Source organism: Nannospalax galili, unplaced genomic scaffold (genome assembly GCF_000622305.1).
Source record: "Nannospalax galili isolate Female #2095 unplaced genomic scaffold, S.galili_v1.0 scaffold363, whole genome shotgun sequence".
Classification (NCBI taxonomy): Eukaryota; Metazoa; Chordata; class Mammalia; order Rodentia; family Spalacidae; genus Nannospalax; species Nannospalax galili.
In genome coordinates, this window is record NW_008351176.1 from 3,589,083 (window position 1) to 3,615,057 (window position 25,975).

General features: G+C 45.7%; 1 protein-coding gene across 3 annotated transcripts in view; it reads left to right on the forward strand.

The window, feature by feature from the left end:
- Asic2 (acid sensing ion channel subunit 2) overlaps positions 1-25,975 on the forward strand; it is a 1,226,389-nt gene that overhangs the window by 1,177,253 nt on the left and 23,161 nt on the right. Inside the window, exon 4 of one of the 3 annotated variants that reach the window (XM_029553589.1) lies at positions 3,111-3,311. The exons of the other annotated variants lie outside the window; for them this stretch is intronic. Coding sequence (XP_029409449.1) covers positions 3,111-3,311 — 201 coding nt within the window. The remainder of the gene's footprint in view (positions 1-3,110; positions 3,312-25,975) is intronic. 3 annotated transcript variants of the gene reach the window in all.

Consider the following 25,975-nt stretch of genomic DNA (forward strand, 5'->3'; position numbering starts at 1 on the left):
AAGTACAGCTAGGAGAATCAGGAGTTCACGGTCAGCCTCTGCTACGTAGTGAGTTTGAGGCGGGTCTGTGATACAGGAGATCCTTTCTAAAAAAGAAGAGGAAGAGGATGAAAAGGAGGAAAGAAAATTAGCTGAGTTTCTGCCACTTTCTGTGAAATTCCAGAAATTGAATGGTTCCTCCGACCAGCAAATCCTCAGAAGATTCTGAAGACAAGCAGTAGTCATGGGAGCAAGGCCAGCCCTGCTGAGAGCCTGTCACCTATCCTCTTGCCTCTCCCCTTCCACTGGCTCCCCGCCATCATCTTCTGCTTCCCTGGACAGAGAGGGAAATGACAGGCACATGAGCTGGGAAGGACCTTGAGGTCATCTGGGCCTTTCCCTTGTCTTACACTTAGAGGAGTTGAGGCCCAAATAGGTGGTATATCACACTGCACACATCACCCCATTTTGGCTTAGGGTGCCGAAATGTATCAGGACAGCTACAAGTCACCAAATGCCTGTTCCTGGGCCCGTCACACACCCTACATGCTATTCAGGGCCCAAAACTCTGTGTTTGGCAGCTGACAGCCCCACCTCAGCTCCCACCTGAGGCTGCTTCCCTGCCTTTCCACCTAAAACACACACAAAGCAGCCATTCACACTGTCCTGCTGATGCCACAGAAGTAAACAAGCAAGTTCAAGCTTGAGAGACCAAAGTACAAGGCAGCCTGAGCCCCTCCACAGACAGTCAGCAACTTTAGGAGATGCGACCCTGGGCAGAGGAAAAGGGCTGAGATATTCGGCTCCCACCAGGGATGACAGCACACCTGCCCAGCGTGTTTCATTCCTGATGTTAATTTGCTTTCTTTTTCATTGAAACCACATAATATCAAGTTTTATTATCCAAAGTACGAAACGTTTTAAAACAATAATATTCCAGAAATGTATATTTTGATGTTTAGTTATTCAACAATAATATAAAGAACACAAAGAAAAGTTCTTTTCCCTGCTGTGTCTTTGAAGAATCTCATTAAAGACTAGATTAAGGGACAGAATAATTATGCAAAGCTAATTAATCACCTTACACACAAATCTCAGTTTTGAACTTATTTTTTTTGAAGTTTTCATACAATTATGTCTTACAAGTTGAGCATATCCCTGCCCACCCCCATACCTCCCTGTCCTTTGTTAATAACTTCCTGAGAGCTGTCCCTCCTCCTGTTAAGTCATCTAGTCCTGTTGTCATTTGTCAGCTAGCAAACTTTATAGAGTAGTTCAGGCCACCTGTCCCTGAGCACCCAGCACTTGGCTGAGAAGACTTAAAGCTCTCTGATATTGATCTTTGGAGAGAGCCCACCGGGAACTTCAGCATAGCTAGAGGACTGGAGTACCAAGCCTATAAATTCTGCCAATATGCCCATTCCCTAAAAGAGGCTGAATGCTATATGGGGACCTTAAAGGGGCTACCTCTCCCACCCCCATCTCAAACTGTCAGGCACCTCATCAAGGCTGTGGTTAACTTAGAGCCCCTGTACCTCAATTCAACACCAAGTTCCATTGCTGACTTCTGCCTACATTTTCCAATACAGAGTAAATCAATTGAGGGAATCAGGACATGCACTATGGACAATGTTGGGCATGTTGGTATATCTGCCTGTGGCCTGTGCCTACAGTACTCGTGGGGTGAACTGGCTATAGCTTTAAATTAAAAATACAGCAATAGCCCAAGAACCAAAACCTAGCCCCACCTCTGCAGCCAGCTGTGTGACTGAGACAAAGGACCTCAGTTTTCCCCTCTGTCAAATAGTTTGGACTAGATGAATGGTTCTCAGCCTAGCTACAAGTGTAGAACCCTCTAGGAGGCTTTTGGAAAATATTAACACTGGGATCCTGGCAGAACAACTGGATTCTGGTCTCAGGGGTGAGCACAGAATGCCTGTGATTTATAAAAACCCCTCCAGGTGACTCTGATGCAGTGCAGGCTGAGTACACTGCCCTGGGTGATCTAGTCCTGCTGTTCAATTAATTCCACCATTTATCATGGAAGACAGGAGAGTGAGAGAAGCTGAAGTAAGTGTTAGGCTTGTGATTCCAGAGAAGAGAGGCCAAGGTCAGAAAGGCTTCGAGTGCCACTTGGGATTCAATTTAACTTAGGAATTTCCTGAATAGAAAGGAAAAGATGTCCTGAATATAAAATCAGATAAGTAACAGGCCCAAAGCTTGGGCTAGAAGTTTCTTACTAGAAATATACCTCTAAGGGATATTAAATTCCTCCCCATGGGTTCAGCTTGCTGTGGATGATGGAGCTGGGAATCTCAGAGGGTCCACAGGGGTCTGCAACTTGCAGAGAATCCTCCCTCTTCCACCTGGGGCCAGATGCTGCCTCTAGAATCATGTCTGAGGAATGCAACTATAGTATTGTGGGTTCGGCTTCCCGACATTCTAGAGGTCACAGTCAGAGAAGATGGAGGCCCTAGCAAATGTCCCCATGATTTAACTTCTCTGAAATCATGCTGAGTCTCACAATGGATGGCTTCTTACTGCTCGTGGGAAATTCCTTTCTTTAATCATGTGCAGAATGACCATGTGTCTTAAAAGTTAACATCTTGGACTCTTATGAAATTATATAGAGTCCATATGTATAGCTAAAGGCTACATAACAAGCAACAATGCCAGACAGGCAATACCTTCTTTTGAGTTGTTAGCCAGGGTGGCCAAAGGGATTCCCAGATAGTAACCCAGCATAGAACTGGGAAAATGAACAGCAGACCCCAATCTTATCTAAAGGAATATTGACAACTGATTGCTGCTAGATGAGGACCAGCTGACCCTCCTAAAACAAAGACCTCTAGATAGGCTGACTAGATTCACCAGAAGGGCAAGTAGTGAGGAATGGCTGGGGGTGCCGACAACGCAGCAGACAGTGGCGGGGATATCAGAGTATAACAGCTCTAGTTCGGGGAGGGAGGCAATGGGAGGGTGCTATCTGGGAAGTGGGTGTAAAAAATAATTAATTAATTAATTAATTAATTAATTAAAAAGTTAACATCTTGGATTTGATGGAATGTGGTATTATTTCTGGTCCCTCCCAAACATTCTAAGATTTCTATTATTCTTTGATTCTGTGGCAGTCCATCCAGATCACCTTTATCATCAAAGGGAACATTCATCAAGCCTCAGGGACAACCACCGGTTTCATTGTTTCTATGCCATTTTGTATCATCTGTGGCCCAGCAATATCAACACCTCAGGAGCCCTCTCTTGTCAGAAAGGCCTTGCCCAAAACAATGAGAACCAGCCTTTTGATAAGGTCTCTTCATGATTCTGACACAGTAAGTTTAAAAAGTGCTATGATACTTCACACCTCTCTCCATCAAACACACACTAACACACAGGGTCTATTTGCCAAGTCAATGAGCACCCTGCTAACCATAAGTAAGAACCTCTGTGGGACATGTTTGCATTCACTGAGGAGCAGTTTGTTTCTGGTGCAAGCAGCAAGGGGCCCATGTGAAGACACAGGCACCTAAGAGCCAGAGATGGAGTGGAGGGATGATGGTGGCAGTAGCCACTGCTTCTCAGAATGGAGGCTGGCCTGGACAAGCACCTCACCTCCTAGTCTTCTTAATGTCTTGTGATGCCTCCCTCCTCTGTTCTGCCCCTTTCCTTTCTGGGAACCCATGGTCCTTCTTAACCTTCTTGCAGAGAAGCCACCACCTCACTGGATCCCTGACACCCTATCTAGTCCTGGCTGCTCATCACTGTGCCTGGACTCAACTTTATTCCTGCATTTCCTGTCTTCCCTGTGCTTTCTTATGTCCAACCCCAGCAAGATTCCAGGGTCCACTATCTACCCATCCATCTCCTTATGTATCCATTCACCTACCTATCCATCCATCCATCAGTTTAACAAATAGTTATCATGCATTTGTGCACACTGGGAATTCATAAATATGGCTCAAACTTAGAAGCTCATAATCTGGTATAGTATGGGAGCTGCCTTTCATAAGACCTTGTGATAAGTGCCAGAAGAAGAGAAGTATTGGGGGTGTGGGAGCATATGGAAGGATCTTCACTCAAGTTTAGGAGGTTAGGGAAGGCTGCCTAGAAGTTCGGGGAGGCTGTTTAACCTGGTCTTCAAGGATCGATGCTCATGTGCTGGGTAGCTAATGAAAGGAAAGGCATCAAGACCACATAAGAAAGGGCACAAAAGGAGAAGCCAGGCTGTGAGCAATCTATATTATGGACAAGAAAGACTAGCTCAGGAAGTGGAGAGAGAAAAACTGGGATGTGGAATGGTGGAAGTGGACCAAGCGGGACTTGCAAGCTAAGTTAACAATTTATACTTTAACCTGAGGAGTCCTTTCTTCCACCAACTTTTAGCATATGGTCAATGAGCATCTTCAGGAAGCCCTACACCAGGTGAGGTGGGGGGAGGTCATAAAGAACTACCCAGCATGCTTTGTTCCATGGTCCCTATGTCCTTTGGTACAGATAGGAAGATGCTATAGCATAGAAAAGAGGTAGGGGCTGGAGAGATGGGCCCAGGTTAAGTAAAAGTGCTTGTTACACAGCATGAGGACCTGAGTCCAAATCCCCAGGACCCACATAAAGAATTGTTATGGCTGCACACTCACCTGTTACCTCAGTGTGGGAGAGGAGGGAAAGTAAGAGGATTGGTGGTACTTATTGGCCACCAGCCTAGTTCAAGTTTCAGTGAGATACCCTGTCTCAGGGGACTAAGGCAGTGAGTTAGGACAATCAGCATTCTCTGCTGGTCTCCGTCACAAGATGATGCACACATATGTGCATACAACACACACACACACACACACACACACACACAAATGGTAGAACATCATTAGGTGTCCAAGAATCATATGGGAAGTATAACAGGAATCAAGAAGAGGGAGTATAGAAGGCCCAGCCATGAAAGCTCCCTGGAAGAAGCAGATTCACAGTGCCTGTTAGAAAGCAGCGTCACATAGGAATGGGAGAGAGATAGGAGAGTGGGAAACTCTCAGGAGCCTTTGGGAGCCAGGTGACTCTTGGGAAACAAGTAGTCCGGGGAAGAAGGAAAGGTGACAAGTTAGCCTGAAAAATTAGGACTTTCCTGGAATCTGAGTGAATCCTGTGGGCACCGAGTGAAGGGATGTCTGAGGAATCTTTGCTCACACAGTCATCAGAGACAAAACCCCAAGTGCCCAAGGCCAAGTATTTGGCAGGAAAGATCTGTCAGTACTGCATACAATCACACAATTGTCACCATTTTGAGCTTGTTAAACCTATGAATAAAGCTCCATTGTTGCATTCACCCGAGTCTCTGGCTTTGCATTCCTGCCCCAATGGGAGAGGGGTGAACTGCCCAGCATCATCATCCCTGGGAGATGCATACAGGGCAGCCCTGACTCAGAGACTGACATGGGCTGGGTGGAGGGGAGAGAGCTTGCCATAGGCCATGTGGCCAAAGCTGACAGAGCTCCCTGCACCTGCCCCACATCCCACTAGAAGTAAAAGGCCAATCCTCCATGGCCTTTCTTCAAGGCATAATTGATCATGTCTATTTTTCATTAGGGTCAATAAAAGAGGACATTTTACCCCAGGCAAGTGACTGAAGTCTAAATAAGGGAGCCATGTTTGCTTGATAAATGAATCACAGAACGCATGAGATGCCACACTTACTAAACCTGCACCATAAGCTTTTCTGTAATGATAAATTCTCTCTGGCATCAGACCGTGTTGCACCCTGCTCACATCCCCAAAGAGTCTTCTAAAGAATTGTGGCTCACAGACACTGCTCAAGAAAACTCTGCGTATTGATTTCCTTCATATGATTATGCTGTATTAGTGGTAAAATCATAGAGTCCTGAAATGTTGAACTAGAAAAGCCTACAGAGACCATTTTTACTCATGGAGAAACTGGGACCCACAGAGGGAAAGTTGCCTTGGTAACTAGCTTGGCAGCAACAGGTCCTAGAGGTTTCATCAGTTAAGACACAGTCTTGGGCCAACTCTGGAAAACAAAGCACACACACGCGCGTGCACACACACACACACACACACACACACACACACAACTCTTTCTCAAAAAGCTTGAAGGCCAGTCAGAGGTGTGCAGGCCATGCAGTAAGTACAAGAAAGTATGGCAGGTGCGGAGCTAAAACTCAAGACTGGCAAAGGCAAGTGGAATGGATGGAGAAAGGTCCTGTCAAAGGGTCACCAACTGAGCCTTACACTTGGATAGATTGTGCAGGTCAGCAAGAGGGAGGGGCAATCTAGTCAGGGAGGAAAGTTGGAGAGGCTCTAAGGGCTTTGAGGGGAGGAGGGAAGAACACAGGGGAAGAAAAGAACACAGATCCTGAAGGGTCTTCTGAAGAAAAGGAGCTTGGTTTTTATTGGGGCGATGACATGATCTATCTGCATTTTAGAAAAAGATGGAACAGGTGGCTCAGCTGGTAAAAGTGCTTCCTGCCAAGCCCAACAGCCTGAATTCAGTCCCCAGGACCTACATGATTGAAAGAGAGGACCAACTGCCACAAGTTGTCCTCTGACCTCCACACCCGCACCATGCCCTTACCCATATCCCCCTTGTCACACACAGAGAAATAAGCGAAAATAAAATTGTTTTGAAGGGTGGAATGAAGGTGAGGCTAGGGGGCACACAGAAGGCAGGGAGACAGATAGGAAGCTTTGCAGTAGTCAGGGGGAGGGGGGATGTTGGCGTTGATAGTCTCATCCCGTCGAGAAGAGGAAACATCCATGTTGGCTTGAAGAGATGGCATCTGTAGGTCACACGCATTCAGTGAAGGCTGTGCGAAAGAGGAGGGAAAAAGAGTCCTGTGAAAAGACCATATTTTACTTCCACTCCCAACATGAACAACTTATCAAGCCTAAAAATTAAGCATTATATATATATATCCACTGTTCTTTGAGTTGTACTCTGAATTTCCACACAACCACTATCAATTGCAATTGCAATATACTATCTAGTTAGTAAATTCTGTCTTACTAGCCTGCCACTTGGAACTTCCTTAAGTTAGAGAACTTGAGTTCTGTTAAAGTGTTGCCTATAGTAGGCCAGGAAGGCTAACTTCCATAATGATCAGCCCTTCAAGCTGAGGGGCTACACAATAAAGGTTTATCTCTCACCCACTGAACTGGCAGTGTCCCATGAAGTCATTCGGGGACCCAGGCTTCTTCCAGCTCCTGGTTCTGCTCTCTTCCAGGTGTTTAGATTTGTCCGCTGCTGGGAAAGAGAAAGAATATCTACTCTTGGCCCTTGGCCAAGGAGTCTCGCTTCACTCTCACTTTATCTCATGGGTGAGAACTGGTCACATGCTTCGCTCACTAAGACTGCGAGGGTCTCGGAGAGGCACCTAGCTCCTGACGAAGATGAGAACTCCAATACTGGAGCACTCACAGGCTCTGCCATGTCATCCTAGCATATCTGAGCAGAACATTCACAACTACATGGGAATGTTTTCTTAATGGAAATGCTAAGGATATTCCCGGGAACTCAAGGCAAAGTTTGCCTTGATCAAAAGACCCTAAATAAGCCAGACATAGTGATACACACCTACAATACAAACTCTTGGAATGTGGAAGCAAGAGGATCAGGTATTCAAGCCCATCCTCTGTTACACAGAAAGATTTCAATGACAATCTGGACCACATGAGGCCTTGCCTCAAAAAAAAAAAAAAAGAAAGAAAGAAATTCGGGGGCTGGATATTTGGCTCAGTGGTTAAAAGCACTAGCTGTTCTTGCAGAGGACCTAGATTCAATTCCCAGCAACCATATGGCTGCTAACAACCATCCTAACTCCAGTTACAGGGGATTTAACATCCTCTTCTGACCTCCACAGGCATTGCACAACACAGGAACACTTACACACATACAGGCAAAGCACTCATACACATAAAATAAAAATAATAAATGAAATATTTTTAAAAAAAACAAAATACAAAAAACACAGGGACTGGGGAGAGAGACAGCTCAGTCCATAAATATGGGAGTGGCGGTGCTTATAATCCCAGCACTGGGGAAGTGGAGACAGGTGGATCCCTGGGCTCCTAAGGTTGACTTCTGCCCTGTACACTTGTGCAGAGAGGGAGAAAGAGAGAGAGAGAGAGAGAGAGAGAGAGAGAGAGAGAGAGAGAGAGGCATGCATATACAAAGACCCCAAACAAGGTATGCCTCATGCCCCAGAGGTCATTCAACACAAACTGAACCACCACCTGTCCTCTCCACCCCGAGACAAGGGCTTTGCCCTCCACCTGTCATCCCCCAACACCAGGAGCTTGCTCCTCTCCATGTGTTTCTCCTAATAGATGACTCTTCCCTTCTGCAACCACAGGAGACAGAAGCTGTAAGGCACTTGTCAAGAATTACTGCAGCCCCGAGAAAGGAGCCAGAGAATGAGAGTGATTCATCAAGAAGACTTATAAGCCGATTGGGCAACTCGTGATCAGAGCTGTTTAGCTACCTAAAGGGACAGCAGGATAAATTACAGCCAAAAGAATTAGCAATTATAACCTTGGCACCTTACATGAGGAAGGCCCATTCCAATCACCTGTCACTGCACTTGTAAAGTTTAGGGAGAAACGTTTGGGGGCGGGGCTGCCCACTCTGTGCATTTATAGCTCACTTTGAACAATGAGAGGGTTCCTGGGAAGAAGAGTGAGACAGGTATTTATAAATGAAATTTCTCCTTAGGTTAGTCTTTCAAGCCTCTTTTATCCAATCTCATTTGACTTCTAGCAGCCAGTGGCTTCTGGCACTGACTTTCAGTAATGCAAACTCTGTTCTTTCTCTCTTCCCACTAAAGTCACTGTCAAGCAGCTAATGGTTTGTAAACAAGCACAGCAACCCGCACATGTAGCTGCCATTTAAAGGACCTTGGTTAAGCCTTCTGGAAAAATTATAGGCCCTTAAATAGCTAAAATAATCCCTACACTTGACCAGGAGAGCTTGGGTGAATTGTTGCACAGGTTGGATTTGTTTAAGGCAAAAAATATTTTTGTGTCTTTTGAGCATCTGCCCTGTCATTGGGCTAGGTGCTGTTCTTGTGTCTCCTAGAAACCCTCCAAGACAGAGGAGGATTTCTTGTGTCACACAGAGGTAACTGATACGCGGAGAGATTCAATAACTTGCCCAAGGTCATCCAACCTGCAGGTGTAATACTGAGCTTAGACTGTCTCCCTCTGGGCTTGTGCTTCTTTTTACTCCTGGCATAATCCCCACAGTGCGTGCCTGTGGATTATCTGAAAGACACTAGAGACAAGTCAAGTTGGTTTGTTGTTATTCTTGTTTGACACAGGGGCACATATATCCCAGGCTGACCTCCACCTTCCAAGTGCTAGGGTTATAGGATGCACCACTATACCTAGATTTATGCAGGGCTGAAGATCAAACCCAGGACTTTGTGCATATTAAGTAAGCATCCTACCAACTGAGCTACATCTCCAGCCCTTATTAAGATTTTTTAAAGTTCCCAGGAAAGGCCTGAACTTGAATCCACAGGGCTATAACCATGTGATTGTTGACTCTAAAGTCTAGCCATCAGAGTATGAGAACCATCCTCTCCCTTGAATAAGAGAGCTGGCAGGGGATGGGATGGAGAGACAGTTGTTTCACTGTGAGGCAAGGCCAAGAAGGCTTGAGTTCTTGGCCAGCCCCTGTCTCTGACTTGCTATATGGCCTCAAGCAAATAAATCATTTAGTATTTATGAAGCATCAGTCTTTTCATCTTTAGGGTGGTTGGATGCCTTCTTGGGAAGAGAGACCTTTAGTGAAACATCCTAGGACATACAGGAATCTCCCAATGGGTCTCTGATAAAACCATCTCCCTGAGGGAGTAGAAGGGTGAGTATCAGAGAATGGTCCAGGGCCTCGGCATCAGACCCTACCAGCAGTGGGATGGTGAGCACGTTCCTGTCTCTGTTTCCTCATCTACATGGCAGGGATAACAACAGCACTTCCCTCAGACTTAATCTCTGCAAAGTGTCTGATGGATATATATTAGTCTAGGCTCTCCACCTCCCTACCCTCCTCCGTGGCCATGGCACTGCCTCTGGGAGCCAGGCAAAGGGCTGAAGTAGGATTGACTCATTCCTCTTTGAAAGTTGAGCACCCAGGACCTGCTCATGGTCTAATCGCTTGTATCTGCTCATCTGCCATGGTACAGACTTGCAGGGAAGGCTCACTTCAAAGACCAGCTTGTCAGAGCAGCAGGAAAGGCATCTGAACATTTTGTCGCTAAAGTAAATATTGCTTATGATCTCTGACGCTCTCTCCAAAGCATTGCCACTGAGGAGCGGAGTGTGGGCAGCAACATAATGCTTTTGAGAGTTATCTGTGTGATTAACCCTGAAAATGCATTAACTCTGCACACTAGGACTCTGAAACCTGTTAGACACCCGGTGACCCTGCACATGAAAAGTCAGGACTCAGTTGAAGCATGGCTCTTACCCACTCAGAAGAGATACAGACACTACATTTTGCCACCTCTCTCACCAGCACAGGGTTGAGTTCTCCTGAGAGGCGAGTGGGGGCTGCAAGAGGCCTCTCCACTTACATCTGTAACCTGGGGAACTTCCCAGCAGCCCCATACAGGTGTAAAGGTCCAGGAAAATGTCCAGGCGTTTCATCTTCTCGGTTGCAAGCCTTAACTTTCTCCACAAGGGGGCAGCAGTGAGCAAGAGGCATCTCCCGAAGGGCCCAAAGAGCTCAGGAAAGAGGAATTCTACTCCCTCCCTATCCCCATCCCAAAACTCCAGAAGAGAAGGTGCAGCCCCAAGATGAGAAGATCTCTGAACACTTGCTGTGGCAGATTCTTCAGTCTGGTTAACTTGCCTAATGCTCCCTCGGATCCTATACGGTAAAGATCAGTATTACTATTGTGTAGGTGAGAAAAATGAGGCCCAGAAATGCTTTAAAACTTGCCCAGGATCTCACAGGAAATAATGACCACAGCTGTCGTTCACTGAGTGTCTGCTCCAAAGCAGGCATTATGTCTGGAGCCTTTGGCAACTGTGAGCTCAGTTACCATATCATGTCTCATCAAATCTAAGGCAAGGATGATGCTATTATGGTCAAAAGTCTTCTATGTGCCAGAAGGGAAGAAAGCACTGAAGGTTAAACTATATCAGTGCTAAGAGGCCATTGGTAATAAGGCCTTATAGATGTGTTTGGAAGTGGGGGAAATGTACATCTTAATTGATGAAATAGGGAATTTTCATAATATTGAGGCCTGCTGTTATTCCCAATTTATAAATAAGGAAACTGGGTGAGTATATGAAAGAGATGGAACCCAAACCCGGGTTTACCTGAGACTGCAGCCCAAGCTGACCACATCATACCACCCCCAGCATTTGTTATACCTCCCCATACCACCCGTGGAATTTGTGTTTACTATTTAGTGGAAAAGGAAGGCTTTTTAAGGTTGTAAAGTAGCTCAGACCTGGGTCATGACCTCTTGACACAATTTTCCCTTCTGTAAAATGGGAACAGCACCCATGGCTGGTAAGACACATGCATTAGGATAAATGTGGACCATCCAGAAATCTAGCCCCTGACTTGGGTTTTAGAAGGGAAAATCTTCCCTTCACAGGTTAGCCATGAGGGATGCCTTCAAGCATGAACTCCTGACCCTTCCTAGTTCCCTGGGAAGATCTGTAGGAAGAAGAGGCCCAAATGAGCAGCAGGAAGAAGCCAAGGGGAAACCTGGTCTTTGTTGGTCTGCGAGCTGCAGATGTGTCCAGGCAGAAGGCAGTAGATACCACCCTAGTCTACTTGAACTGCCATAGCAAAATACCTGAGACCAGGAGTCTCAAACAAAAGATGCCTACTCCCTCACAGTTCTGATTGCTGAAATCTGAGATCAGACTCTGGGATGCTTTCTGGAAAGGCCTCTTTTCCAGGCTTGCAGACAACCACTTTCACAGAGTGTCCTCAAAAAGTCCCTTCTCAGAGTCCACAGAGTCAGAGAGGTCTGATGTCTCTTTCTCTTGTAAAGACATGAGGACTCACATCATGACCCCAATTAGCATTAATGACCTCATTAAAAGCCCTGTCTCCCCATACAGCCACTCTGCCAGAAGGGCTTCAACATAGGAGCAAGGAGTGGGTATATGATCAGTCTTTAACAAGTAGGTGATGTATCGATCTTTCCATGCTAGTTCTTCCCAGGGTCAAGATCACATCTATGAAAGACACATCTGTCCAATTCCCCTACAGAGTGTTTCGTGGATGAACCTGACAACCTTTAAAATTAGCATAAGGAACCACATAAGACCACCAACTCATTCACATAAAATTGGAATTGTTTCGTGAAAAAGAAAGGATTGTTTTATTATTTTAAAGGTGTAAGCCCTGTCTTACCTATGAAGAGAGGCCTGGAGTGGGGAGTGGCTCAGGCATGATAGCATGCATCTGTCATCACAGGCTTAGGGGAAGAGGCAGAGACAGAAGAATCCCTGGAGCTGGCTGACCAGTTAGTCTAGCAGAATTGGTGAGCTCCAGGTTCAGTGACAGACACTGTCTCAAAAAATAAAGTGGAAAGGTATAGAGGAAGACACCAGACATCGACTTCTAGCCTACATGCACACACACCTGCAGAGAGAGAGAAAGAGAGAGAGAGAGAGAGAGAGAGAGAGAGAGAGAGAGACCCAGGACTGTGGCATTGCTGGGGGCAGGGGAGCTATAGCTTTGAAGACCAACAGAGAGTGTAGATGTTTGATCCAAACCCTCATGAGCTCCTGTGAAAATTAATTATTTGGGGATATATGGAACACAGTATGGGGCCATCAACACAAAACCAGGGGAGCCAGCCTAGACACAAAGCAGGGCCCCAGCTGGCGGCAGGGCTGAGCTACAAGGCTAGAATCCGAGAGCTCACCTTCCCCTCTATGAACCAAGTGGCAAGAGTGTGAACCTCAGATTCCATAGCTCACCCTCATAGAATCCCATCAAAGTTGCCCATGCTTTATGCCCAGAGAGGGCCACCATTCCCCCACTGAAAAGCTCCAGGAAGGCAGTAAGCAATAAAAGATGAGTCTTTTGACAACTGCTCGCACACAGGCCTCCATGCTAGACCATCTGGATCACAGCATGTCGCAAGTACAGGAAGGAGATTCTTCCAGGTTTCCAAGCATGGGCTCCAGGGTTGTTCCTACCCTGTGGGCCCCCTGCCACTGCAGTATGTCCCAAGGAAGAAGACCATGCCTCTGCTGGTCTCACTGTAGTGGAGTGCCAGGTGAACCACCTGGCCCTTGACTGAAGAATTAGTGTGACCATTAACCGAAGATGTGCATGCAGTGACCCTGCCACCCTGGTGCCCACGCAAAGGCTCACACACTTCGCATTCCATCCTCACTCATGGCTAAGACCAACAGCCTGGTGCTAAACATAGCCTGCCTAGATCAGCATCTGTTCTGGGGGTTATGGGGGACTAAAGGAGGGGGTGCTCCAGATAAGGACAGGAAGGCAGCAGAGACCAGACCTGATCAATTTACCTGATCATTGGTTTCACCTCCAGCAAACACGCACACACACACACACACACACACACACACACACACCCCACACTTCCACTGAGAACAATGGGCACCCCTTCTCCCATCCAGATGTACAGAAAAGTGAATGGGGCTAAAGCCAAACCTGTAGCAAATGCATGGAGGTGTGCTTCCTGTAAAACAGCCCTTTGAGAGAGCACACCAACCTGAATCCAACCGCTTTTCCAAATGTACCCTCGGAAAAAAAAAAGCAAAGTCAAGTCAGATGTGGTGACACATGCCTGTAACTCAGCACTGGGAACACTGGGACGGCTAAGGCAAGAGGATTTTTACTTTGAGGCAGGTCTAGATTGTGACATAGGAAGACCTGTTTTGTTTTCTAAAGGCAAGATAATAAGAAAGTCCCCATTCAGAAAAAAATTATGAATGGAAATGGGTCTAAGCGCTATAAACACTCCTGGGCCTGCCTCCAGCCCCTCCAACACCTACAAGAATATCCTCATGGCCATGTAAATGTAGTATATTTTGAGGGGAAAGAGTGGGAGACTGGGAACTGGAGATAGATGACTAGCCAAAGAGCTGGTGAAGCCAGATGGGACTGCAGTGGATGGAAACAGATGGCTCAGGACCGGCCCACTGCACTCTCTGGAGGAGTCATTCATACCTCACTCCCTGTGAGTGGAATAAGAGGTTACAGTTGTGTAGTCCACCCCCTGCACAGATGTACCCAGCAGCAGCGGCCCTGAGGTGATCCGGTTTCACATAGAAAAGTCACTCCCGCTGGCCTCTTCTGGATTGTTCATTTCATGAAGTTGAGATGTGGAAGCTGGACTGAGGAATTTTCTGAGAAAGATGCAAATGCAAGCAGAAAAAGGAAAGGAAGAAGAGGAAGAGAATGAGGAGAGGGAAGAAAAACTCACAAAACAGAGATACCATTTGGAACCCAGATCATCACCTTGCAGCTTAGAGTGTAGTGGTAGACCGCGTTGTCAAGACTGACTGTACCAGCGATAGGATGCAGTGACTGAGGCTGTGAGAAGCACACTGCTGCGCAGGCACAGCAACCTGTGGAACCTTACAGACCTGTTCATAAACTTAGGGGTCTGGACCGTATAGTTGCTAGAGTCTTCGAAGTCTTCTGGTGTATGCGTCTCACTGCAAGCCAGGGCACAGAGTGGTGAGTGAGTGGGGCTGCTCTCAGATAATTTACCTGGTTTAAATATTTGGCTCAGAATGTGTTTTCCTCCCTTTTGCTGTCTGGAGAACTAGATGAAGACAAAGCCAGCATGACCCTGGCTCAGAGCCAGCAGCAAGCTTCCACCCTGGGAAAACCTGATTTGAGAGCTGGGGGTGGGGGGAAGATCCCCTTTCTTTCTGCTCTCTCAGAGAATGCAGTCAAAGGGGTATTTGGCTTGCTCAGCAAGGCTCCCACTGTGGAGGAACTGCTCAGCCTCAGACAGGTGGCCTCCAGGGGTGGAGGGGTCAGGAATGGGGGTGTAGTCTGACAGGAGCTTCAGAAGGGTTTCTGCTAGTCCAGCCAGGCCATTCAGCCTTATTGAATGTGGGATGTGTTGGGTCCCAGAGCCTAGAGAGGTGAGTGAAGTGAGGTAGTCAACACTCAAGGGGCTGCTGTGCCCACAAACCCTTTCCACCATCTTGAAGTGCATTCTACTTGAAGTGTATCCCTGGGGTGGGCGTGGGGCGGGGGGGGTCTCTCTTGTGTCTTCTGGCCAGCAGAGTTGAGGAGTAGTGGGGAAGACATGTTGTTCTGGTCCCCAGGGGGTCTATATTGAGGCAGGCTCAGCATTGGGTCAATCTGAGTCTTGACTAGATTTTTCTCATGTGACCTTGAATGTGGCATTGAACTTCTGTCCTATCAGTAAGGGCCTTTGTGCACCGAGAAGACCCAGGTTCTAGAGTCACGTGGTCCCTGAGCTTCCCATACTTCCAGCCATGCCCTATGACTACTCTTTCCCCACCTTCTAACACATGTGCAGGTGTCTATCTTGCCCACCCAGGCAGAGGAGAAATCAGAGCCTGCTTTTTGAGCTGTAATTTTCAGTTTGATGTTTTTATTGCATCCTGCTGAGTGATTTAAGTGTGTTCGCAAATGATTATACTGTGCTCCTTTTAAACAATTCTAAAATCAAATAAAACACTAAAATCAAATCCACCAATCAGCTGGCAACAGAGGCATCAAAGGGGTCTCCGGGGAGACATGTCCTTGCAGGCAGCACAGAATCAGGGAGGCACTGTCCTCCACCCCTGCTCTGCTTTGCTGAGAGTTTAACATATCAAGTCAGAGTAGGGAGGATGGGATCAGGACAAAGCAAGTGTCACTGCAAAGAGATGGAGCTGTAACACCTCTCAGTTGGTGTATGCCTACTATGTGTCTGGCCTCAAGGTAAGTATCATCAATATCATCTCTTTAAATCCTCACAGTGGCCCTGTGGGATTCAGCTCTACTGCATGATCAACTATAAACTAACCGGTAGTAGCAGCATAGGTGACACTTGTTGAGCCCTTACTGGGTGCCAGGTACCGTCTGAAGTAGCGTACTGACATGGACTTATTGAATCCTCATACCTGTCTTACGGATTGGTGTTTTCATGATCTCCATTGTATATCCGGTAAGATTAGTGTCCAAAGAGTGTGACTGCTTGCACAGCTAGCAGATGGCAGATCTGGGATTAAAACCTAGCCGTCTGAACTTTCCACATTACACCTCAAGTCCTTGCCTAAAAGAATATGCTACAAAAGTGTGGGGAACACAGGAAGCAGAGCTCATTACCCAGTTGGTAGATGAAGAGTGATGCAGAGATCTAAGGGATGGGCTCTTCAGAATCCCAATATGGGACATATTGGAGAGTTTAGTCCTTGTAAGTCTTGTCAGTGAATGACTGTTTCCCCCATTTTACAGATGAGAAAACTTCAGTAGTTTGTCTAATACTACACTGCTGAGATATGGCAGAGGAGAGATTAAAACCTGGGTCTGTCTGACTGCAAAGCTTCCAGTTGGCGAGAGTCAGGACCCATCCAAATCCTGTCTCTGCTTCTAATTGACTATTCTCAGTAGGGATTAAGCTTTTCATCTGAAGCATGTGAGCTCAGATTAGATAACCCTGAAGTGCAATACAGTGTAGGCACTGCTCTATGAGGCACACCAGGTGACTGTGCCCTTTCCCTCCTTCCTTGGCATATACCAGACATCATCAATCAGTCAGAGATGATGGCCCCAGGACTTATCTACTGCTGTTTGATTGAAATTGGAATGGGGAGGAAATGTTCCATTTTGAGAGGCTTCATATGCAGAAGCCATCAAACCACACACTGCTAAATATTCGCACGGAACAGGCAAAATGCATTCTGCACTACAGAAACACAAGATGAGCTTAAGACAGCTTCCTTGCAGGCATAGTGATTGGACTTGCTCTCGTAAGCGAGAGCATCCCCAACCAGCTTTTGGACCAATGGCACCACATAGGGGTTTCATTCAATCAGAAACATGCCACTCCCTGCCCCTGCCCCTGCCTTGAAGTTACTATTGTTGTTTGTTGTGTGGGCAGGAAACTCAGTAACAGTAGTCACTCATCAGCACTTCGACAAGCAATAAAAAATCAATGTAAAAGGTAAATTACCCATATTTGTAACTAGTAATAAAATAATAAGCTTGAGTCCATTGCAAACATATCTGTGAGTGGAGGAGATGCTATAAAAAGAGCAGAATGTGTAAACTAGTTATGCAAAAGCATAAGGATTTTTTTTTGAATTGTAACTCATTTCATTCAAGCATAACTTTCACCTTGGGCCTTGCTGGCTCTACATAAGCCTCTAGAGCATGTCAGAATCCTTCTAGATTTGATGTCATGGTATCGGAGACAGTCTCTGGAGTTTTATTTTCATCCATCTATCTGTCCATCCACCCATATGTTCATCTATCTATTCACCCATTCATTCATTTATCCATCCATCTATCCATCCTTCCATCTGTCCATCAATGCAATCATCCATCCTACTATCCATCCATTTATCCATCTAGCCATCCACCCACTCATCAATCCACCCATCCATCCATCCTTCTGTCTGACCATCAATCCAATCATCCATCCACCCATCCATCTATCCATCCATCCATCCATCCATCCATCCATCAATCCACCACCCATCTTCCATGTATCCAGGGAACATTTATCAGGCCCCTAATCTGTTTCAGTAATTTGGCTCCTATGCCCATGGGACTGACAATCTAAAAGGAACAGGTATGAATAATTTAACAAAGCAGGTACCGTAGAAGAGCAATAAAGTACAGGAGTGTGGGACATCAATGAGGGTATGAGCAGACCAACTGAGAGGGAGAAGCAGGAAAGACATCATGGGGGCAGTAGTCTCCTTGGAACTGTGTCTAGAAAGATGCAGGATGGTCAGGCATGTAAAGGATATTCTGGTTCAAGGGAACTGCATGGGCAAAAGTACAGCATTTAGAAAAAAAGTATAACATATAAAGAGGCCTTGTCTGGAGGAAGAGCCTCAGGTCATGTTAAGGGTGGCTTAAGTGTGTTGGGATGGGGTCAGTGCTCAGGGAACAGTCCTGACATGGCACCAGCTGAGTGACTAAAAATTCTTCTTTTTTAAAAAAAATTGTTTATTATTTTTTATCTTATGTGTATGAGTGTATTACCTAGATGTATGGAAGTGCACCCATGTCTTGCAATGCCTATGGAGGTCAGAAAAGGGCATTGGATCATCTGGAATTGGACTTATAAATGGGTGTTAGCCACCTGTGAAGACTCAGGGATGCGAGCCTGAGTCTTCTACAAGAACAGCCAATGCTCTTAACCACTGAGCCATCTCTCCAGCCCCCAGAGTACTCTGCATGCCAATAACATGCAGATGGGGACTCCTCAGGGAAGACATTAAAGCCACACAAAACAAGGGTGTGTCATAAGTCACCAGAATGAATTTATCTTGGCTGGGGGCAGGATATCTGTGTCTGTCCGGTGTGTGTTCATGTATGTCCAGGTACATGAATGTGCACTTACATGTGTGCGTGAATGTGAAGGTCAGAGAACAACCTCAGCTGTCATTCCTCAGGCATCACCCACCTTGGCTTTTTGAGGCAGGGTCTCTCACTGGCCTGGAACTCCCCAAGTAGGCGAGACTGACTGACCAGTAAACCCCAGGGATCTGCCTGTCTCCACCTTCCCAGGACTGGGATTACAAGTGTGTGCTACCACATCCAGCCTTTCTAAATGTGGATTCTGAGGGCTCAAACTTAGTTCCTCATGCTTGCAAGGCAAGCACTTTAGAGCCATCTTCCCAGCCCCAGAATGCCTTTCTGCATCATTGATACAAGGGCACAGTCACATGGGCTAAAATCCCCTGCTATCTATGCCCCATGAATCCACCCCAAGTCAGGGATATGAAGGGCAATAATGACACCCAAGGAGACTGTATCTTCAGCTTCTTCAACATCTATTATGCATCAGACATTCTTGGGGATGTTCCATCTTGTTATGCAACAAGGCAGAAAAACATCTTAACATCCTACTTGAGAGTTTCTCTTCAGGAGAGAGCTGCCTTTCCCTGGGAAAACACCATGGTAAGGTGAGACTCTATGGGAAAGGATGTGGCCATATGCCAAGGTTTAGAGAGTGTTGATGCTGCCTAGGAATATCCTGATTCTGCTCCTGGAAAGAGTAAGAAAGCAGCTGAAGAGAGAACAAGGAGGGGAGGAAGAAAAGGAAGAAGAGGAGGAGGAGGAGGAGGACGAGGACGAGGACGAGGGGGAGGAGGAGGAAGAGGAGGAGAAGGAGGAGGGAGAGGAGGAGGAGGATGACGAGGGGGAGGAGGAGGAGGAAGAGGAAGAGGAGGAGGACAAGGGGGAGGAGGAGGAGGAAGAGGAGGAGGAGGAGGACAAGGGGGAGGAGGAAGAGGAAGAGGATGGGGGGAGGAGGACGAAGGGAAGGAGGAGGAGGAGGAGGAAGAGGAGGACGACGATGACAAGGGGGAAGAGGAAGATGAGGCGGAGGAAGAGGAGGAGGAGGAGAAGGGCAAGGGGGAAGAGGAGGACGAGGAGGAGGACGAGGAGGAGGAGGAAGAAAGAAAGAGAGGAGTCAGAGGCAGGCAAGGTGAAGGGGCAGGAGATCCTGTTCTAGCTCCCTCAGATATCTTTTCTGCGTTCTTTGGTCTTAGATGAGTGGGTTTTTCTGAGGAATTTAACAAAGGAGTGAATTGTTTTATACTGTGTCTTGGTTATAGGTGGAATGTGAAATGTCTTCTACAGACTCATGTGTTTGAATGCTTGGTCCCCAGATGGTGGTATTGTTTTGGGAGGTTATGTCCTGTGTGTCAAACAGCCTCGCTGGTGGACATAGACCATTGAGAATAGGACTTAAGAGTTATACTTGGCCCTGCTTCCAGTCTCCTTTCTGCCTCCTGGTTAGCACCATGTAATAAGCAGCTGCTACCAGCTCCTTCCATCACAGACCAAACCACTCTCTCCCACCATGATGGACTCTAATCCTCTGAAAATGTGAGCCAAGATAAAGCTTTCCTCCCTTAAATTGTTTCTGTCCAGTTCTTTGCTCACAGCAATAAGAAAAGGAACTAGCACAGTTATGAAATGGAGCTGACACTGAAGAGATATCATCTGAGGGTCACAGCTGGGTTATATGTACATGTACCTATAAAGGTCAGAGCTTACAATACCCCCCTGAAGTAGTTAATATCTCGGGATTAAAGCTCACGCATAGTAGGATATCAGAGAGGACCAGCCATTTGTTTGCAGTCCCCCAGCTCAGTAAATGACAGAGCCAGAATCAAATCCAGCTTAATCCAGACCACAGAGCATGTGCTCTTAACAAGGCCGCTCCCAGCAGAAAACAAGCCAGCATCTTAGCCACGGGGGAAGTGAGAAAGAAGATGAAGCCAAACCAGACTGAGGCTAAGGATTTATCCCTGGAAAGGATACAAGGGGAATCCCAGGACCTAGAGGGATACAATTCAGGGATGCATCATATCAGGTGTGCTAGGTGGGCCTCTTCTGTCTCCCTCTTCTCTTCCTGTGTCCTCCTCCCAGGAACAGAAGGTATTCCTAAGCAGTTTTACCACCCTTTCAGCATCTCCTCACAGCAGCTTCCAATTCAGGGCCTCAGAGAATGGACTGTAAAAACAAAGGGCTAGTCCAGGGAGCCCAGCCATGGCCCAGGACACTTCCTTGGCCCCCTTAGAATGGCTAGGACTCCAAAGAGCACCTGGGGATGTAGCGCCACCTGCTGGAGTGCCTCAGACACCCACTCTAAGGAATTCAGGGACCATCAAAGGTTGAGGAACAACAAAGGAATGTCCCCAGGCAGATGAGGAACAAACATCAGCTTCTTTCTATAAAATGAAAAGGCTCTGGAAAAAAGCCTTGAGCCCCTGAAGCGAAAGGCAAGCAGCAGAGTATGCAATTGAAAAAGTTTTCTGTTCTTTGCTTGGTCCATAAATGTAAGCAATTATCAAAGCCACCATGGCCCAGTGCTCAGGACTCAATCCTGGTGTCTAGCCTCTCTCCCTGAACTAGCTCATCCGCCCCACCAGCTTTGTTGCACATCATGAGCTCTCCCATTCACAATTCTAGCTCAGCTTTCCCTCCCAGATCCAGACCCCACGATCCAGATAATGACCTCTTAATTTAAATATCTGAATTAGGCAGGTTGTATGTGTGTGTGTGTGTGTGTGTGTGTGTGTGTGTGTGTGTTGCATGTGTGTGTGTTGCATGCATGCAGGTATGTGGGTGCTCATGCCCATGACAGCTTATAAGGAGGCCAGAGTAGGACATCAGGTGTCTTCCTCTGCCTCGATGACTCTTCATCTCATTCCTTTAAGACATGGTTTCCCACTGAACCTGAAGTTTGCCATTTCCACTAGGCTGACTGGTCAGTAAGCTCCTGGGATTCACCTGTCCCCAGCTGGGACTAAAGACACATAGAACAGTGCCCTGCTTTTTAAAAATATTTTTATTTATTATTTTTATTTTATGTGTATGCATGTATTGCCTGTGTGCAGGTAAGTGCACCCATGTCCTGCAATGCCTACGGAGGACAGAAGAGGCTGTCAGATCCCTGGAACTGGAGTTACGGACAGTTGTTAGCTACCATGTGGGTGCTGAGATTTGAATCCGGGTCTTCTGTAAGAACAACCGTGTTCTTAACCGCTGAGCCATCTCTCCAGCCCACAGTGTCCTGCTTTTTATGTGAGCACTGGGTATTTGAACTCAGGTCCTTATGTTTTCACAGCAAGCACTCTTACCAACTGAGTCATCTCCTCAGCTTCTAGGCAGGTGTCTTAAACATCAGAAATAAAACTCAAAATAACTTAAGCCAGAAAGGACAGAGATTCTCTGGTCCACAGAGCCAAACAGTAAAGAGAGCAGAGGTGGAGATGGACTACTTGTTGGATGAATGAAAAAACAGAAATAAAGCTGGAAATCTAGCTTCATTGATAAAGAGCTTCTAATATGTGCAAAGCCCTGGGTTTGATCCCCAGCACTGCATAAAACTGAGTGTGGTGGTACACATCACTAATCCTAGCACTTGGGAAGTGGGAAGCAGGAAGATCAGATGTTCAAGGTCATCCTAGGCTACATAATGAGTTGGAGACGAGCCTAGGATGCATGAGACCCTGTCTAAAAGAAAGTATTAAAAGGAAGGAAGGAAAGAAGAAAATGCATGAAGGAGTGTACTAGGGAAGGATGATGGTGAGCTGGCCACTGCTGGAGAACACTGAATCCATCTTACTTAATCAAATGAGGAGACTGAAAGCCTGGGCCTAGGAGTGGAAGTGAAGACTATATTGCACCCCGAATCACACTAACTCATAGAAGAGTGACGTTCAAGGTACAGCTTTGTTCATCCTGCAGTCTTTTTTAAATCTTTTATTTATTATGCTTATTTTGTGTGTATGAGTGTATTGCACCCATGTTGTGAAATGCTTGTGGAAGTCAAGAAAAGGTGTCGGATCCCCTGGAATTGGGGTTGGATACGGTTGTTAGCAGCCATGTCGATGTTGGGAAATCAAACACAGGTCCTCTGCAAGTGCAACCAGTGCTCTTAATCACCTAGCCATCTCTCCAACCCTCATCCCATAGTCTTTAGTTCTCAAGTCACAGTAGATTTAGGTTCTGTGATTAGACATGGTCTTGTGAAATGTTAGGATCATCTCATCCAATGGCATAGCCAATGCCTAAATCGCTCCCTTTCCGCCCCGGCCAATAAGGACTCAACTCTCAAGGGTATAATGATAATTTATCATTGAGGTATACTGGTGGCTTAGAAAGCTCCCTTTATGTTGAGCTAGAACAAATCCTTATTTAGGATTAAATATGGTAGTGCATATAATATGCCCACCACAGTGCTTACAGCATCAAGAAATGTTATCCTCATTCCTGCCTCCCTCGTGACAACTATTGTTGTGTCTATTTTCTCTTGGGATTCCAGAAAACAAATCTAATTCTTCTTCCCTGAGAAAGTCTTTCAGATATTTGAACACAGTGCTTCAGGGTCCCCCTGAGGCTCTACTTGCCCAGGATAAACAAATACTCCAACACACTTCCAGACACTCACTCATTGGTAAGCTGAGTTGGTGTTGTGCTCAGTGTTGTTTCCCAGCTGCTGCTGTGTGTGAGGCTTCAGGGACACTGATAGAACAAATAATGAGCCAGTCATGGTGGAGCAGGCAGGATTTCAGAATCAGAACCTCTATGAAGGAAAAACAGGGAAGTATTTAACCCATAAGCTCAGCTTATTGATAGAGCCTGTTGATAGACAACACCCATTGCCCACCCATTTTGAGGAACTATTTTGGCAGATGTAAAGGAAATCAAGGGACCGAGGAGACAGCACAGTCAGTAAAGTGCTTCTCATGCAAACAGGGGGAACTGACTTCAAGCTGACTTCAAGCCTCAGGGCAGAAAGAATTTAAGAGCTAGAGGTGGCAGATGCCTACAAGGAGACAGCGTTTTCCAGGCAACAGAACAGTTACATGTATGTACTCACAGCAATTGTGACAACATGCACAAGACCTACCCAAGCTCAAGCCAGACAAAATCTCAGCATGGAAGCCAGGAGGTGGATAAGAAGCCACAATGAGGAGCTATTGGCAACTGACACAGCTACAGGGAGAGGGAAAGTCAGTTTTCTTCAAGGGTGTGGTGTTGGGAAGGTTGTCCAAACTCCAGGGGATGGAACCACATACCAAAGAGCATTTGGGAACACAAATTAGATTTGATGGACTTTTAAAAAAATAATAATAGAGAACATCAAGTTCAAAGGGGGATTGTAAGGTAGAGGTAGAGATATGGAAGGGGATTTGAATATGATCAAATACATTTATGAAATTCTCAAAGAATCAATAAATTTTTTTAAGGCAGGCACTTTGGTACACTCTTATAATCCCAGCTCTGGGGAGGTAGAGACAGGAAGATCCCTAGAGCTTCCTCACTAGCAAGCCTAGAAAAATCAGCAAGTCACAGATCCCAGTGTCTCAAAAAGCAAAGCAGGTGACTTGAGAAATAACACCTGAGGTTGACCTCCGCATGCACTCCTATACATGTATATGCACACTCACACCCACCTGCAGGTACATGAGCCCTCATACAAATAAGTACACACCTATATAGAAATACACAGAAAAGGAGAAAGAAATCAGCCCACATCACCACCACAAAATTAATTTACATCATTTTGGACCCCTAGCCTCTGCCAAAGGACATGATTCATCTTTCCCAAGTCCAGTTAATTTCTTTTGGGAGCCAATGTTGAGCAACATGGGCACAGAATCCATTCTAAATCGTGGAATATCAGCCTTCTACTTGGAAGTAATCAACCCTCAAATGCTCCCTATCTATGGAACCTAAGGTCCAGAGGGAGAAGTGATATATCCAAGGTCAATAGGAAGTCTGTGTGGAAGTAAAGCTATCTCATGGATGTCAAAGAGGATGATAGGAGAGAAAAGTGAGGCTTTATTTGAAAGGAAAAACAGACAAAAACAAAAGGAAAGAAGGCTGTTTCTAGTTCTTTCCCGTCGATCTTTTCTGAACAGGGGAATGTGGGACAGTGACAAGCACAATGGTGGGGCCAGAAATTCCTAGGCTCACCTGCTGCCTTCACCTGTCATCCATGTGAAATTGTGCACAGTCTATTTAACCTTTCTGAAACTTTATTTCCCACAAATAAAATAAAAGTAGAAACACCAACCTCAAGGGAGAGCTGTGAATTCTAAATTAAACAAGCATAGAGAGTGCAAGTTCCCAGTAGTGCTAAGTAGCTAATATCTGATTGGCCCTCCTGGAAATAACTCTTGTAAACTCTAGATACAATAGTCTTATAAGTAGTATTTGATTGCACTTGAGAGAAACCAATGCAGTCACATGCTGGAGAGTACACAGGCCTTGAAGGAAAGGAGTCACACTTGGTGAAATGCGTGCTTATTTACCTGACCTTTCCCGTGTGGGCACTTCAAAATTCTAAAAGAATATTGAGGACAGGGTTCAACTAGAAATCAGCAAGCATCAAGTTAATGAGCCAGAAATCAGAATTTAGGGTTTCCAGAAAAGCTGGAAATTGGGTAAAAGAATCCTAGAAAGAAGGAACTCAGAGAAGCAGTCCCAAAATTTTTATACAAGTGTTCCTAAAGTCCTAGGCGAAAACATATATTAAAGGATGGAGAGTACAAAGAGGCCTTGGAAGAAAACAACACTGAAAGCTGAGCAATCGTCTCAGCAGCTGCTACTGCAGGGGAAGAATGGTTTGATCAGCAGCATGGGCTTCCACTGAAGCCTCAGAACTGTCATTCTTTAGGAATTAACATCACATCACAAGACCAAAGGCTATAGCTCAGGACTAGGGGAAAGACTAAAATATGCCCACCCTTAAGGCCTTAAACAATAACTCCACAAAATCAAACTGGTTCATCATAAATTTAACTTCCTTCTAGAACAATACTGGATGCTACTAGAGGAAGATAATCTATCCAGAGTCTCTGTAAAGATTTGCTACAATGTCTAGTATACAAGCAAAATTACTAGACACATGAAGCAAGAGGAAGAACATAAAAAGAATCGGTTAGAGCAGATTTGCATTCACCCCAGTGTTAGAATTAAAAAACAGTTAAGTTTATAGGAATAATGATAAATCAGTAAAGTAATTGCAGAAAAAGATGTAAATAATGACACATATTATTAGACAAGATATGGAAATGTTTTTAAAGAAACCAAATGGAAGTTTTAGAACTGATAAATGTGATATTTGAAATTTATAATTTGTCAAATGAGATCAACAGAAGATTGGATATGAAACAGAAAAATAAGCATCACACTTGGAGACAAGTTAAGATAATTATTTAAATGATGGGAGCTGGCAAGATGACTCACTTGGTAAAGTGGTTGGTGGTTGATTATGTCCTACCATAATAAGTAGACAAAAAATAGTAAAACTATCAAAAA